At 43.5% G+C, this 17,878-nt stretch overlaps 1 protein-coding gene across 1 annotated transcript; it reads left to right on the top strand.

Moving 5' to 3' along the window:
* Positions 1-4,548: 4,548 nt before the first annotated feature.
* On the top strand, positions 4,549-15,575 carry LOC119461483 (procathepsin L-like). The gene is made up of 7 exons (XM_037722813.2): positions 4,549-4,669; positions 4,944-5,086; positions 6,472-6,663; positions 7,711-7,902; positions 10,931-11,096; positions 14,280-14,385; positions 15,414-15,575. The coding sequence occupies exons 1-7, from the start codon at positions 4,564-4,566 to the stop codon at positions 15,511-15,513; spliced, it is 1,005 nt and encodes a 334-aa protein (XP_037578741.2). The 5' UTR covers positions 4,549-4,563; the 3' UTR covers positions 15,514-15,575.
* Positions 15,576-17,878: the final 2,303 nt, after the last annotated feature.

The raw sequence follows: 17,878 nt of genomic DNA, 5'->3' as shown, positions 1-17,878 counted from the left end.
GATTTTCATCTTCGGGATCTTCAAAGAAAAATAAATTGACATAAAATATATACGTGAATATTTTCTTTGTCCTTCACATTGTGTGCCCTATTGTAATATGGCGATCATCTGTTCCAGCTGTTAAAAAAATCTGGTTGGTCGCTATGCAGTGAACATAAATCCCTACACCAACCATAGCCACTTCATTCTAAGTAAAGCAGTTCACATTAGGCACATCACGTATTGAGCAGCTCGGGAGAAGGGCTGATCCTTTACCAAGTGCAAGATCATGAAATAACAGCACGTAAAACAAGGCAGAAACGTAGAAGAGACACAGAAGATACACACTCGGTGCTGCGTATGTCTCTTCTCCGTTAGCATGTCGTATTACGCGCTGATCCTGAATATCCGGATAGCCCGAGTTTCCGCTCTAGTAAAGCGCAAGATTTCGAAGGTCAGTTTGTGTGAGGCATTGCTCTTGACGGACACATCAGTTAGGAGCTTGACTGATTTGTGAAAAAGGCAAGCGGGAGTCAGCAGAAACAGTAGTTATTGCGTATTTAAATAATCTGTTCTGGGCTCAGAATGAGATCCCCTTCTGTCTATACTTCCAGTGCACCGTTTATCACAGGATCCCGCCTGTAACCTTCACAGGCCACTTGGTGGCGATAATGCATCGCTAATTAAATAAACACCTAGACACACCTTGGGTTAAATCTCGCATGCAACTATTTATAACGCCATGTAAAATCAAATGAATGAAGTTTCTGGGCAATCATGTCGTACAGTTACGAAAACACTTGTGAGGCAAACTTGATTACCAGGCTAGTTCGCTAACATTCCTTAGATTTAGGTGCACGTTAAAGAACCTTAGGCTGTCAAAATTAATCCGAAGCACCCCACTACGGCACGTCTCTTAATCCTGTCATCGTGTTAGCTGGTGAAACCCTATATTTCAATTTAATTAAGATTTAGACTTGTTCTCAAAAGTGACATACAGCTCAAAAAAAATAGTAGAGGCATTTCGCATAACTGAATATCCCTCTTGCCTACAGATACTTGCCTAAGCCATGCTTCTGTAATGCCACATGTTAAAAAGTTTATTTATTCATCGTTAATCCGCTTAAACGTGTGGTTTTCGTATTTATGTTTCTTTTTTCTACATTTTCTCAGTATTACCTTGTTCAATGGTTTCTCCTTTGATTTACTTCACATACGCGATTAGGTCCTTCTTTCTGGGGTTTTACGTGCCAAAACCAGTTCTCATTATGGGGCACGCCGTAGTGGAGGGCTCCGGATTAATTTTGTCCACCTGGGGTTTTTTAACGTGTACTACTACGCAAGCACATGGACGTTTTTGCATTTCGCCTCCATCGGAATGCGGCCGCCACGGCACGAATTCGATCCCGCTACCTCATGCTCAGCAGCGCAACGCACGCGATTAGGTCCATTTGTATACATAGTTAAACTATTTCGATAAAAATTGTCATCATGAGAAGCGCTTTGCTTTGCTTCCAACGCATGTCGTTGTTTTCATTTTGCCAACAAGTGAAACTGTGAGTCATTGAAAAAACGTCATCGTATGACACTGTGTTCTTTAGCTATCCATTCTCATGCGGGCATTGGTGATACCCGAAAGAGCAATGTACGAAACACAGTCATGTCCTCAAGATACTGTCTGGAGCCATAAGTTTGTCTAGAAGACGTAATCTAGGGCATATTTTTTAGACTTCCTTGGTAAAATTGTCTGTGCGTGCGTCTACGAGTATGTGTCCTGGTTTTCACATATTTATGGCGCCAGTTGTGCTTATCAGCAGCTCGTTTTCTATGCATGTTCGATGTCAGTGCAGGTGCCTCGACGACCTCCTCTTTGTTTTGAATGTACCGAGGCTACACTTCTTGATAACTAAAATCAGAAATGGTGGCTGGAGATAAGCTCCAGATATAAAAACACCCTGGTTTGTTTTAATGGCCATCTTTTTTTTTTGGGGGGGGGGGGGGTAACACAGCGATAAAAGCACGGTTTCCATTCCCTATTTAGAGACAGCGATTGGCATTTTCTACTGTATACAATAGACTCGTATTAAAAATTCATGGGTCAAACACGTCTTTGATGCTTCAGAATCACATTATCGGAGTAGATTGCGCAAACGGCGCATGATAAGGAAAAGTCGGGCAGACTATATTTACAGACGCTCCTACTCGACATCATGTGTACACACAGTTTCTTATCGGTGCGTAAACAGCTGAACTACAGTTTTGCCATTTTGCACATCCGCATGCGGAAACGGCGAAGCATCACTCACGGAAGTGCTGAGCATGAAACAATAGGCACTGTGCAAGATTAGGAACCGTTTTCTCCTCCTCTTTTAAAAGACGCCCCGAGGTGCTACGCCCCCACGGAAGTCAGGTAAGACATTCCTGGCAGAAGCTGGCTGCCTTTAAAAGAGGGACCAATTGCTCCCAGCAACATTACAAGAGGCTGTCAAACTACCCATTAACAGGTACGTACGGTTTCGCATCACTCACATCACGCACATAGGCACTCCTGTAAGAGAGCATTGTACAGGCAGCATAGCGCTTTTGGCAAAATGTGTCGCACCGTCTCGCACGCTGCACTGCGTAGAACAATTATCTATGTAAATATTTTTATTGCGAAGCATATTTTGGCTCATTCCAGACACATTGCATTAGGAACATTTCCGTCTCGCATCATTTTGGTATTTTGTTATATTGCTGATGTGTGCGATAATTGCACTGAACCGAGATGTCCCAGCACAGCATCCCGAGGCTCTAAAGATTAGGCCAATATTGCACATTTTTTCTTAATATTTTTTAGAGTGCGGAAAGTAGCATGAACAAGTAAGATCGCTTGGCAAACAAAGCCTATGATAAACGATACAAAGCAGGAATAATTCAATCACTAGATATGCGTGTTATAGTAATAATCATAGCGCCAGGCACTATAGACCGCAGTCCAGCGCCGGCATAAAGCGACGTGTTTATATTTCTAAGGCATTTTTTGAAAATTTATAACTTCCGCTGGAAGGCTGTGCAGGGATAGCTCATCTACGTTAACCTCAATCGCACGTCTGCTTTTCTCGTGCCAACACCAACTTGCTTTCAAGGTAACTGGCGCATGCATCACGTCTCAACACGGGCTCTCACTCGCGCTCTCGTGCGCCAGTTTCTGTTCGACCACGGAAATGTCACTGTCGCTCTTGTGCATCCGCACATCAACAAGTTGCTCTTAAAAGCGAGAGTGTGCCGGACTCTTTCCATGCTTCCCTGGTGGCAGCTAGTGCTTCTAGACGCCATGTTATACTGAACCCCCCCCCCCCCCCCTTCCCTTTCAGAATCGGCCCACCTTCTCCAATACTTTTCTCTTAGCAGGTAAAGCTACGTAGATACTGTGCGACATTTTACTCCCTTCGCGATCTGTCCAACTCATGAGGAATCAAGTTGACAAGTTGATTTTTCGGATTACAATAAATCAGGTCATCATGTCATCGCCGTCCAACTGCTATCACCGTCCCCTTCGGCGTCACCTTGCTACTGATGCCACACACAATTGCTCGCTTACAGAATCGCGTTAGTCCATCTGGTAAAACATTGTGGAATCCGAAACCAGGTTGAATAGTGAATTCCGTGCAAAATGCTTCGCATGACGTCGATTCCCAAGGCGGGTGGGATTTGCATAATATTTACTCTTGCTGTTACACAACCGTTAAGTCAGTGTTCTGCGCCTTTTGTAGATTGCCACCCCGCCCCCTTTTTTTATACCCTGTTTAACTTTTGCAGACACGAAGAGAACGCTCACGATTCACTGTCACAAGAGACAATACGAATTATTTATTCGTATAATAATCATCTAAACAGAGCTAGCTGATGCGAGGAACTGACCACAACAACTGGTGCATTTATAATGATCTAAGAAAAAACTTCATCACGTGGAGGCACCTAATGAAGCATGCATGCACTTATGCACAAAATGCTGAGTATTGATCGTAAGTGCAAAAAAATTATCTCTAAGTGGTTTCGCCTTATTATCCAGTAAAATGATCGCAGCACATATTTCATAATGAGGTCTTTCAGGACAAGTCCAGATAACTTACCTAATTCCATTGCGTTTCCTCCTCCAAGCAGATATTGCGCAGGGTCTAACGCTTGGTTTCGCCTTGTAGCCTGTACTGTCGATGCGTGATTGAGGACAATTAAGGTAATCTTGAAACACCGAGTTCATTGTCACTTACTTAATTTATTTGGTGGGTGGAAAGCATGGTTTGATACCATAATAAAAAGACATTTATTCGTATTGAGCAAGTTTCAGCAGCATATTTATTTTTAATTGAGCCGATCACATAGCTCTTCATTTCGAGGAGTACGATAGAAGCACGCGCGCTAAACGAGCACGCAAAAATACGAATTTGACCTCCTGCCAGATCAGAGTTGGTCCATTTGCAAGGTATTGTGGTATCTCAATAGGCAAATACACAAATAATAACAATTGATTGTTTATATTACGAGCCACATGGACCACGATAATGACAAGCCTATTTCCTGCAGGCTGTTTTTTCATCAGCCATGATTCTACACATGCTCCTGCTGTCTGCCGCACTTGCTGTGGCATTCGCTGTGACAGCGGAAGAAGTCATCCGATCAGAATGGCAAGCGTTCAAGACAAAGCACGGTGAGTGCATTGTGGTTTAGTGCTTTTTGATTTTGTTAAGAGATTGGTCGACAGTATAACAAAGGAAAGATTGTGGAGCAAGGGAGCTCGGCATACGTATCGCAGCCTTCATCTGAGAACGGCATACGGCAGTGTGTGTAGCGAACGATTGTAAAGCTACGTTTAGGCGTGACAAAGCCTCTGAAGCAAAGGTTTTTTTTTTTGGTCTTTAATGATACTCATTGCACCATGAGATTAAAATAGATAATCGAAAAGGTGTTGCCTTTCCCACTAGGTAGAAACTACACATCTGCCCATGAAGAACTTCTGAGATTCAAGATATTCACAGAAAACAGCCTGTTCATCGCACGACACAACGAAAAATACGTGAAAGGCCTCGTGTCGTACAGCCTTGACATCAACCAGTTCGGCGACATGGTGAGTGCGATGGAAACGCACGGAATTTGTTTTGTAATGTTGCATCAATGCTGCGTGTGGACTTCAAAGTGTCCGTTGCTCATGCTCATATAGGGCAAACGCTCTAACAAATATTTAGGTTACAGGCATAACTGAACAGTACGTTGCTCTCGTACGAAATATTTTAAATTTTACGTGGAGTCCTACAGACCCTCTCCCTGTGGCGCACTACTTACTTTCTATCGATTCTACATTCACTTGCAGCAGGGCTACGCAACCATGTCTAAATATCCACCGTGCGCACAGTTACAATTTATGTGGGATAGAAAACAGTCTGAAATTGCGAACGTCAAACTAAACCGCAAACTTTTCCTACTTATCACAAGGCAATGCACAAGGCACTCACTGACAATGAACACTCACTCTTTCAGACTTATGTTGACATTCACACTTACAGCATGTACCAAAGAAAAAGACAGCTACAACAATATCAATAACAAACTATCAACGATGTGCCTGTGTAATATAGCTGGAAGGCCCTCTCTCACAATATCACAAGTAAACGCATCCAATGTTTGCAAAAGATGTAGTGTGAAATACGCCTGTATACCGTTTCATGCAAAGAGATATGCGTTGTTGAGTGCAAGAAAAATCAATCTTACAGCTGCGCTCTCGCAAGCACTGCAACACTTGCGCAGACCAATGAACATGGAAAATTACCGAAACACCAGCATTGACCGCCTTCTTTTCGCTTTTGTTTTCACCTGACGAATAGACCACAAGGATAAGTATGTCAATTTTGTCAGACCCCGCTCGCTTGGAATGCTAAGCTCCGTGCCATTTGAGGTTTAGTGCAACGAGCACTTACAGGTGCGAAGATAGCGTATCAATCCCACATGGCATGTTTCACGATCTCCGAATGAAAAACTGTCATTGGGAAAATGCAGAATGGGCGAGCGAAACCCCAATATGTCGGATACGTGAGACGCCCATTCCTCCCTTAGATGAAAAGTAGCAATTCCAGGGTGTTTGTGCAGCCCTATAGTTTTGAACCTCGCAGCAAATGAAGACTGCGCACCAAAATTGTATCATACTGGCTATGTCACTCTGCTATAAGGCCTTTAGACATTTATGAAACACTACGATATCAGCAAGCATGCTATAGTCTTTAGTGCGAAGGGTCTTTTCAAGAGCACTTGTACTCCGTTTCTTTAAAAACTAAACAAAGGCATGTGATTCCCTGCGTAGCATTGTCACTGTTAAGACTGTATAGTGATATCCCGGAATCAGTGAGACTGATAACTTTCAGCATTGTTAGTAAAATAGTACGGAAAAATTATTCTTGTTTTATTGTTTCGATTATTACAATTCATTTACCCCCCCCCCCCTCCATTTCTTCTGCGCAGCTTCACCACGAGTTCTTGGAGCTTACTAACTGCTACAAGCGTAGCGATGCCAGATCAGGCCGGTCTACCTACTTGCCGCCGGAGAATGTCGATGACAGCGACCTACCTCAATCAGTAGATTGGCGCAAGAAAGGCTACGTGACTCCTGTCAAGAATCAAGGACAATGTGGCTCTTGCTGGGCATTCAGTGCGGTGAGAAAAATATCGACTTCTAATGTACGCGTAAGACCTGCGCTCTTCGTTCATCTGACGCATAGGATATTAGTGTACTAGCGACGCCAGAGAGACAGCATACACGTTCGGGAAACGGTCTCCATCCTTTGTTATTCACGCAGTCCTTACGCGCTTGGACTCAGCGAAAGAAATGCGACGCTCATAATTCGAGAAGCCGGTGATTCCCTGCATCATACCATGAAGTATTTTTACAGCGATAGGCGTTATGGCCGGTTCGCTCCCCCAGTCATTTTGATGTCCGCCATGGTTAGCCAGCGTCGGTCACAAAGATTCCAATAGGTTTCGAGAAGTTTGCAAAGAAATAAATATCTCATGTTGTCCCACAAAAATTCGAAATCGGGGCTCACGGAGAACCAGTGAAAGATTTTACCCATCAACTACTTCTGCGATGATAAGCAGAGAACATACTTCGACAGTAGAACCCGTTCGCGCCGCCAGCTGCTTTGATTGGCAAACGCCAGGCTATGCAGCTTATCTATAAGCCAACACCGAGGTTAAATGACTTAGACGGGGCCAGCGATAAGAAACAAGAGGCAGGATAGCAAGTAGAAAGGGAAAAAATAAGCCATGTTTCAACATAGGTTGCATCCGCAAACGAAGACGATTCGGCCAGACCGGCTTTATTTTTTCGTCCTCTCGAAAGGAAATTGCTAAAGTCCGTTTGTGGACGTTTGCTTCGACTGAACTCGCACGAAGCTGTGCGAGACTTACTGTGCATAATATTGAGCTAGCTATCATGGCGCCACTTGGCACTATGAACAAAACTTCAACTTTCTGACGTGGTGGCAAATCCAAGTTTGCCATCATTTAGACGAGAGACACTAAAGAGAGAGAAACGTAACAAAAATATTTACTCATTTGCTAACGTCCGAGTTATTTGCTTTTGAATACTACGTTTTTTTTTCTTGCATGTTGTATGTTAACGTTAGCTGTGAAAATAAATCGTTTTTCAGCTTAGGTGATCTTAATCAACTTCATTATACTGAATTTTTTACTGATATCCAGACGGGATCGCTAGAAGGTCAGCACTTCAGAAAGACGGGTAAGCTGGTCTCACTGAGCGAGCAAAATCTCGTCGATTGTTCAAGAAACTACGGCAACAATGGCTGCAACGGTGGAACAATGGAGAATGCCTTCGATTATGTAAAATCTAACGGCGGGATCGATACCGAGAAGAGCTACCCCTACCATGGTCTCGTAAGTACGAATAATATTTATTTACACTAAAAAAGGGTACGGAAACCCTCCTTCATAAATATGAGCTGGTATCAGGTTAACGACGCGCCCCAGTTTCACTCGTTCTGCTTGACCAGTAGCCAGAAATGCTGGGTCGCGCCGCCCTCGTGACTTACCACGTTGGATATGTGGACCGCTTTATCAGTCTTTGCTGGGCTTTATGCTTGAAATTACACTGCAGGGGTGCTGTTCGGAGATTGCGTTAAACTGGTGATCTGAAAACAGGCGCCAGGTGCTACTGTTGAAACAGTTGCTGGGCTGCTATTTATGCATCCAATGAAACGCATGAACATAAGGAAAATGTAAAAAGTAATTTGCAAACTTCATGTTCAAGTACCTTCACGTCTACAAACAGGAGTTCTTGCAAGGCATTGGAGAACTGGAGTGCTAGGCGTGCAAGGTGCATTTTTCAGGATCTTCCAGCGTCTTCCAGAAGCGCGGCCGACATGAAAATGCGAATTGGTATACGCACTGTGGCTTTCACTGGTTTGTTAAACGGATTACTCAGCCCACAAATCAAGCCCACCTTAAAGACTACGTGTTTTCAATTTATACTGGAAAAGATGCGGTGGTCTCGGAGAGTGCGGACCGTCATCCCGGTAATGTAGCTTCAGCAATTTTCGCCGAATTTCTCAACAGAGACGGCGTTAGATTAAATGTCGCTCCATCTAGACAGGAACTTAACCTCTAGGGACAAATATATATGCAAAAAAAAATACACAGCGCTGATGCCGAATGCCTTGTCTACCCTGAAACAGCACGTTGCGTACAACTGTACGGCAAATTGCTGTACCAAGGCATATTAAGCACTCAATACCGTTGTCGTGTCGTAGTAGAAGAAAGTAGGAACGGCTTACCTAAACAGCAGTTGCAAAGAAATGAACTAAGTGCAGTTAATCATTACCATTTAATCTTCTATTGAGAAGAGTGGCGAAAGTGGTATATAGAGTGAATTTACCTTGAATCGTATCGCAGTCATAAGATAGCATTTTAAATTATGTACGTGTTCCAGATGAATTTGTTATATATATTAAAGAAGTAGCATGCAGCAATAAGACTATCGGTTAGGCTACTTGGTTCATTCTGGAACTACACGCAAGAACACTGAGAGGTACTAGGCACAGGTACAAGGACGGGCACATGTCCCAATGACTGCGCAATCGATTGGCATACTTTCATGCATTTTTCTTACGTGCAGCTCCACGTATAGCTAAATTGGAACACGGCCTCGTAGTAACTGATTACAACGCCTGCTACGCATAACAACACAGAAGTGCGATGGGCAATAGCTGAGTAGCCGGTTTCGAAGCATGGAGTAGCTACAAATGTACATTTCGGAGTCTGAATTAAACTATTGTTACAAATTCAAGCGTACCTGGAAACGTAACAGCGCATTAGAGAAACTTCAAAGTTGTCCGTGTTTGAATTGATGCTGAGAGTACCGCTGTATGTTTGCTTAGTACGGACGTTTCGCAACAATTGTTCTGTACGATCGTTTTGGTTACATTTGCATACTAGAATTGTATTACAAGAGAGCAACCCTGACTTGGATTGTCATTTTTGTTATTTATTTATTTTTTCAATTTCTAATGCTACAGGGAATGCCCATCAACTCGACAATATCAGTGCCTGAAAATTTTTTTTTCCTGTGTCTTTCGCGGCGCATAGATTCTAGTGACTTTAGTTATTCTCTCCATCCAGCACAAGCGGTACCTGCGATGTTTCAGAGTTAGCAAGGGGTGTTTTTACGCGTTCTCGAATGCATCGTTCCACTTCGGTGTACCTTGTCGACTATAGCGCCGTAGTTCCTGTAGGGCCACGGCAGTGCGGATCATGAACCAGCGCAGAACGTTTGCAGCTGTTTGAGGCAGCAACACACCGGAAGCTTAGCACCAGAGCTCAAACTCCCCCGATGGGCTCCCGCGGAAAGGCAAAAAGACCTCGCCTTGCCCCCCCCCTCCTTTTCCTCCCGTCTGTGCTCTCACAGATTCTACTTTAACATCCCGAAATATACTATTAGCCTTGACTCAGGTGGGAACAAAATGAAAACAACCAGAGTGTTTTCTTGCGTATCCAGTTACACTTGCATTTGCAAGCGTTGCCTAATTTAGCGTCTAAATCGTACGTCTTGGACTACATCATGCTTAAAAACTGTCTAAGGAGTGACTGTACGTCGCAATCCCCTATAATTACGCGAAACAGGTGTTCTGATCAATTAGTTTTTTCTTGCTCGCGTTTCTACTGATATTGTACTTACAGCGCAAAAATTTACATGGACGTGCAGGCGAGAAATAACACGAGCAGCGCTTCCGTCCACATTTTGTTTCGCGCGCTGAAGGCTCATTGTGGACGACTAACCAGCTAGTTCATGTGTTCAGTTTATTAAGCTATATTTATATTCTCGTGCCATTTTAGTTCACAGGCTCGCAACACTCTGTATTCGCCTGCGCTCAACAATAAACCACATGAGGACCATTTGCCCGAGCTATTCAGAAGGCAGATGCAAAATATGGCAGCTGCAGGGAAGCATACAAAGTGCCACGTAGGAGCTTAAGCCCTACATATAACAAAAATGCTATCATCATTTTCCACGTGGATAAATTGAGGCGCACTATTTTCTGTCAAATAATGCCATACGCCAGCTATGGAGATACAATTACACAAGGTAATGAAAATGATCTTTTGGAATCTTCCGGAATCTCGTTGATTTCTTCCGAGAGCAACTGTAAAGATAACCCGAGTGTCGTACGACAGCAAGGAAATACGAAGGAATAAGCTCAGTTACGTCAACAAACGAGAACACCTAGATTTATTGACACCGCTAATGCACTGAACTTCGCAGTTTTCTAGAAACAACAATTACTTAACGTATGCTTGGCAGAAGGAACAGCCCTTAGCGTGTCAACCTAACATATTCTTGTCCTGTCATGACGAGTTTGGTTCAGTACAGGGCATTGATTTGCCGCTAAATGTGCCGTTCTACGCCTAGGACGAGGAGTGCAAGTTCAAGAAAGCCGACGTTGGAGCCACGGTGACTGGAAGGGTAAGCGTGAAGGAGGGCTCGGAAGAAGATTTGAGGAGTGCCGTGGCAACCGTCGGACCAGTGTCTGTCGCCATTGATGCAAGCCAGCGCTCGTTCCAGTTTTATAGGAAAGGTAAGTATGCAACAGAGCCCGTGTTAAGCCAATTGTTGTCCCGAAGCCACTCTCCCGCTATTGCCAAAGTTGGCCACACAGCGGGACGAATGGTAATGAATTAATAGAATTGGTCGAAAATAGTGCTTCCTTAATACGACCCCAGGCCTCTTCAGTTGTAAAAGATAAATGTTATTGTTTTCATGTTACACGCGTTTCATGTTTCATGCTGAAAAAGAAAGACACGTTTGTATTGCGATGAAGAGCAGCGGTCTGGCGAATCCGCGAGATTTCAACACTTGTGCTGAATATTTGCTTGTAATTCTGAATGAACAGATCCGTAGGCGACCAATATAATAACAGTGTTTCAGGTCCCGTACATTCAGGATTACAAAAGCAGCTCCGTTCATTTGGAAGACACTTAACAAGTGCCGCCACGAGGAAAATGATAATTATTATAATGATGATGACATAAAAGGCAGCCGCAACTAGGTGCACTCACATTACTCACTTTTTTCTGTTCTTCATGATCACTCCTTTCCTGCCCAGCACTTCTTTGACAAGTGTAGAGTGGCAGGCCACAATCGTGAAAGCTCAGGCCAATCACTCTGCCGCCTGCTGCCGAAACAGCAGCTTAAAGCTCGAAACTGAGGTTTTTGGTGTCCACCGGTTCGTCCTGTCCGTTACACTGTCGTGGTGTCGTATTGACTTAGCTCAAGTTCCTCATCAACAGTTTCACTTTTTCGTAGTCATTACCGGCAAGAGACCGCAATTCTCGCAGAATAAAAAGTGATTGCCTTCCATCGGTACTAACGTGAGGGGCAGAAACTTAGAGGTAAACAAAAAGGCTCGAGAAGAAATTAAGCACCGCGCAAGGAACGATCACACTAACAATGGTAGGCTTAAAGTCAAGACACAGGAACACAGCTGTGCGCCTTAGAAAAGAGGAGTAGCCGATATTCTAGTTTACAATAAACGGAAAGAATAGAGCTGGGTGAGCCACGTAATGTGTAGGGCAGCTAAACTCGTGGTCTGTTAGAGTTGCACAATGGGTGCCAAGAGAAGGGAAGCGCAGTCATGGGTGGCAAAGAAGCCAGCGTGTGATAAAATTATGAAATTTGGAGACATAGGGTGCGGTCAGATAGCGCTAGACAGGGTGTAATTCGACACCGCGGAGAGAGGCGTTCATCCTGTAGTGAATTTAGATAGGATGGTGATGATAATGATATGTTGAAAGAATAAACTTTACCAACACCCTCACCACATACTGGTAATACAACTCAAAAGAACCAAAAATCGCGCTAGTTGGTATTGGTTGAGGACTACGTGGAGCCCGAACTACTAGGGCAAATGAAAAATTCACGCAGTACGAGCGCTGAACTTTATTTACTGATAAGAATCTGTTGAGTATCCACATCAAACATGTAAGCCTCATTTTCACGCGCCATCAGAAGGAAATCTAGATAAAGAAAAACACCAAATACATGCCAACAAACAAAGAAACTGCGAGAATACCACAGGAGCAAAAAAAAAATGATCACTATCTAAAAGCGGGCGCCAGGGACACCTGATCGTGATGTAATCAGTGGAAAATTCGCCATATCAGACAATTCCCGCTTGCCTGGTTCCTTTCAAAATAAGCTATCTTTGTTCTCTAAGCGTGAGGGTGATGACTGGCTCACGCACGTGGACTCTCTTAATGGCGTACGCTTCAACCAGCTCGCGTGCATGCTTTGCGATTTATTTGTTTCAGTGTTTTCTTTTAGTTTGCCGTCAAAGTGCCCTGCTGTTCATTGTAAAATACTAGATTTGCTAGGCGCTATGGAGCCGTCTTTTCTCTTGATCACTCTTTTTTTCTTTTTTGTGGCCACCTATGCAGAGTCTATTTTGGAATAAGCTTTTGCTGCTTCTACAGCACGTACTGTAAGCAGTGTGTTTTGGCCGTTGAGCTTGTGTTCTGTTTGCTATGTGAAAACATGTGCATGATGACGAGCACCGGAAAAAAAGCTGTTATGCGGAGGCCAGATGCATTGAGTCACCGCCGGATTCACGTGTCTCAATGACAACTGATGATATCCTGGCTGATACAGCCGCTCTGATATTCATAAGCATTGTGCAGCTAAGCTATCTGCGTTGTTGTCCCGTACCGGCAATGTCATTCCTTGTTATCATATATTGTCAATTACTCAGCGGTCGCTGAGCTGTCATTCTTTAACAAAATGGGGTCCAGCTGCGCACTTTCCGAAGGCAAACGTTGTATATGGTTCAATGCTGTCGTTGGTGTGGCCTGTTTTCTTTATATATAAATGCTTCGCAACACATCCATGACGAAAAAAAGGGGGCAGCAGCGGGCCAGGTGCGCGCTTATGATGCTCATTGAGCAATGAGCCGGACCATTTATCGAGCAACGTTGTGCCCTTAGGCCGAAATGTTGCTTCTCTTGAGATCGGGCATAGTTGTAACTATAACCTCTGTACGAAGGCTTAACGGCCTGTTGTTTGCTCCTAAGCTCACGTACTAAATGACGCCTGTGGTTAAAAGGATGTACCACATCCGGCGCCATGATGATGAGGGGCACTGGCTTACAGACACAAGGCTAATCATGCACACCTGCTACATGCCCAAAAAGAAGGTAGTGCGGATGGCTGCCGCGGCATCCCACTTGCTATAGCACCTCATGCGTAATATAGTTGCGAGTTCAATTCACACGTTCGAGAATATTTCTTTTCGTCCACTTTCATTTACATAGTATTTATATATTTCAAATGAGCATAATAGTTAATTTTTAATGTGTATTTTAGGCTTAATTTTTTTCCGTTCTTGACATGTTTATAACTAGCCAGAAAGTGCGCCTTTCGGATTCCTTTTTTTTTTTCTCAGCACACTAATACAAGCACCGTCCTCGGTTTTGTGAACATATCGCGCCCGAAAACCAACCTGTGCCCTTTGATCTGCCAAATCAATCAATTTTACCTTTATGCATCGGGCGGCTTTCATTTGATACTTGTGTTATCCGCTCTTTATAGACCATGATGTTATGCTACGCTGTGGTTACCACGAAGTACATAATATCACGAGCAGCATAGCACAGCCGAGACAGTAATATTATAGCCCTCGTTTACTGGGCTATCACTGAATGAATTACGGCACTAGCTATTTTGCTTCCTAAAAGATCTGATGTACTCGCTTCTTCGTCTACTGCAGGCGTCTATGACGAGCAAGCATGCAGCAGCACAAAACTAGACCATGGCGTCCTTGCAGTCGGCTACGGTGTTCTCAACGGAACCAAGTACTGGCTTGTCAAAAACAGGTACAAAGCTGCTTTCAAGTTTTGATGTTGTTTTTATTGTTAAGAGCAAGAAAGTTTTGTATCGCGGCAGCGTTAATGAAACGAACAGAGAAGATATGAAGAGCCAGGACAATCCCTGACTCTAAAGTGATTTTTTGTTGGAAAGTTACGGGAACATACTGTATATAGGCGAACGAAAAAGGGTAGACGGTAAAACCTAAGGGCATTACGATTGACACCCTCTGTTTACGCTTCCTACCGTCTTCCACCTCAAAGTCGCCCAGTTTTCCATGCTGGAGCCACAAAGGCATGCAGTGCTGGTTAACAACTGTGCGCGGGGGCTGGTAGATGCAGACTTATGTAAATCAGAACTGTAAGCGTGAAGCCAAAGTTGATGTTCAGCCATTTTGAGTCATTTATTAGCGGCCACGTATCCGCATTATTATATTTTTTTTTCTGAGGCCAGCTGCTGGTTTAAATAGAAGTTTGTTTCTCCTCCTCCTGACAACAGGAGGCAAGAATAAAACATTATGATTGTTTAGCAAGCAAACATCCTTTAGCAAGCAAAACATCCCGAAAGTGGCAAGTGGGGCGCATGGTTAATCTATTACGACCAGTAGACTAAGCGCGTGGTGGATTATGGCAGTATAGGAAGAAGCCACAGGACACCCTTGGCGCTCACCAACCGCAGTTTATTTTAAAGCATGGGATCTTTCTTTGTCTCAGGCAAAAGGTTCATTGTGCATGCGGGGTAAGACAAAGAATGCCAAGATTGTTTGAATTACTTCTGTTCAGCAAAAATGAAACTCTTTTTTATGTAAACGTCGAAAAAAAAACTTGACCGGATATCATTGCCAGATGGCACATCAGGAAAAAATGAGTTGTGGCCAATGCATCAGCCACATTGTATCCTAAATCAGGAACAATCTTTTTCTTCTGAAGAACAAAGGACTGTCTCGAACTCCTGTACTCAATTTTGCCGCGATTTTCTAGTACTATAATATGAAGTCGGTTTGACAAGGCTAATACTTTATTTCCGTTCATTACAGCTGGGCCGAAGAGTGGGGAGAAAAGGGATACATATACATGTCTCGTGACAAGAAAAACCAGTGCGGCATCGCCACGGACGCTACATATCCTCTTGTTTAGCCATACCCTTTGTACAAAGTAAAGACAAACGAAATAAACTGAAAATAAAATATTGTACTTCTTAATTAGTCCATTTTCAGATTCTTTCTTACCAACGAAAGTGGTGAATTTTTCAATTGTAATTTCGTATCTTACTCGTGGCAAAAATGACAAAGTTCACTCATCTGCCACATGTTCACAAGTTCAAAAGTTAACATAATTGGTGAAGTTTCGTGAGTGACATAGCACCTTTTATAACTGTCATAGTAAGGTAAGTTTGACAATTGTTTTCTTTTTTTTTCATTTGAAGCTTACTAAAATGGTGACGCCAGTTCAGAAATATTATACCTCAACATGCGCACGGTGCAATGCACCTAGCGTGGTCACTGCAGCGTTGAGTTTACTGCATCCTATATATCACAGCAACGCACACGCTTTCAATGACCATTGAAACCAAATATCCTTGAAGTGCACGTGCCTAATTGGCCCCCTTCAACGATCTTGCTGAAGCGAGACAATGGCGCTTGTGAATTTCACTTATCATTGAGTTCGATGGTCCTTGACATGCGTGTGTGACTGCGGCATTCTAATCATACAAACAATCCTGCTTTGCATTTAATGCAAAATTATGGGTTTCTGAGCACTTTCCGTGAATGAAAATGAATACTTTTGTACAGGATGTCTTTAAAATACTTTACTATCATTGCGAAGTCAGATAAGCACTACCTTGCAATCGATAACCGCACAGGTACCACTGTTCTTATTTCCGCCTGCTTATTCGCTCTCAAAATTTGAACGTACTTCACCCATATTAGCAAGTGCTTCACCCAAATTGGCGTCCTAATCGCTGGACCGAATGCAACAAATAATGAACCATGTTTTACGGTGAACACGTACGTTTCCCACTAACTTTTTTCAAGAACTTAAAACAAAAGCGTTCTCACACTGATTTCCTATCCACAGTAACAAACCCAGGTAATCCAGTCTATGTTAGAATATATTGCCGGATTAAGGTATCTGCCATCTATTTTATTTCGAAAGCAATTATATGGACACTCCAAGCGGATTTCTGCCGTCTGCGTCGTAGTCGCCGTCGCCGTGAGGTTCTGTATGAACTGAAACGGCGATGAAATCGTCGCCGCGCGCCGTATGCTGTATGCGCGAGTGAAAGCGCGCGACGGGCGCGCGCTTTCACGGGGAGCGAACGCAGGGCGGAGAACAAACGCGACTTATTCCGTCGCGCAAAAGGCCGTAGGGGGACGGGAGGGATGGAGGGGAGGTGACGTTTAGCTGCGGCACGAAATGCGTATTTATATAAAAAAATGTCGCAGTTTCACCGGAAAGGCGAAGCATCAATTGCGATATCAAATTAGCAGAGAGCTGTATACAGAGTAAAGATAGCAGTTTTATCAGCTATATAAACTTGGACATGCAGCAGTACCAGCAACGCACAGAACTGTTGTCGATGCCGTCGGCGTTTTGCCCGCGTTCTCACCGAACGCGCGCGGCGTTGGTGACTGTTGCCGGTCCCTCTGGAGGTGGTTCGAAGGTTTTCGGCGAGATCAAAATGGGATACCAGTCGAGCGGCGTCGGAAGTCTTAACCACCTTCTAAATTTGAACATGCTTGTTTTGAAGTGCGAATTTTTCAAAACCATTGTTCAGTGCAATCTTAATGTGTAAAACGACTGTTTCTTGATCTAATATAGGACATCAGCTGCCAAAAAATGGTGAGAGGTTAGCGTAACAGCCATATTTGTCAAGCATATCTCCTAAGCATTCCTCGCCACTTATATTCTTTGACCTTCATGTGAATACTGTTTCCGCTTCACTCGGGATTCTGAACCAGGAATTAAGATTAAAAAATTAATAACGTTAGGATAATGGTTTACACAATGGCTGCTGCTGGTGTAATATTCATAGCAAAAAATTTGAAGCCCCTAGCCTGTGTTCAAAGCTTTCAGGTGAATTGGTACTGCTGAGTTGTTGCATAGAAAAGTGATGTCTCCAGTTATTATAGTGCAAATCGCAACAAAGACGGGCACTCATCATTTACAATGGTTTTCTGGTGTTTAAATAACAATTATGTGTGCTATTAGAGTGCAGTGAGGGCTGCTCTCATAGATTGTTTTGCTAGCTTGCTACGAGTGGCAGTGGTACTTACATCAGAGCTTCTAGGCACTGAGGGATTCCGCATAGATCTGGAGACTGAAAAATCAAGCATCTTTCATAAGAGAAACCTACTCGCGTGAAGTGAAATGCTTCAAGGGACACGGATGGAAAATATCACAAAGTAGAATAAGTAAAGGTCATTTACCAGGCGCGACAAAATTTTGTTTATTCAAAAGCTGATTTGCACGACAGTTAGCGCTTACACTTTTATCGGGT

The sequence above is a fragment of the Dermacentor silvarum genome, chromosome 8, assembly GCF_013339745.2.
Source record: "Dermacentor silvarum isolate Dsil-2018 chromosome 8, BIME_Dsil_1.4, whole genome shotgun sequence".
In the NCBI taxonomy this organism is placed as follows: Eukaryota; Metazoa; Arthropoda; class Arachnida; order Ixodida; family Ixodidae; genus Dermacentor; species Dermacentor silvarum.
This window is presented reverse-complemented; position numbering and strand designations above follow the sequence as displayed.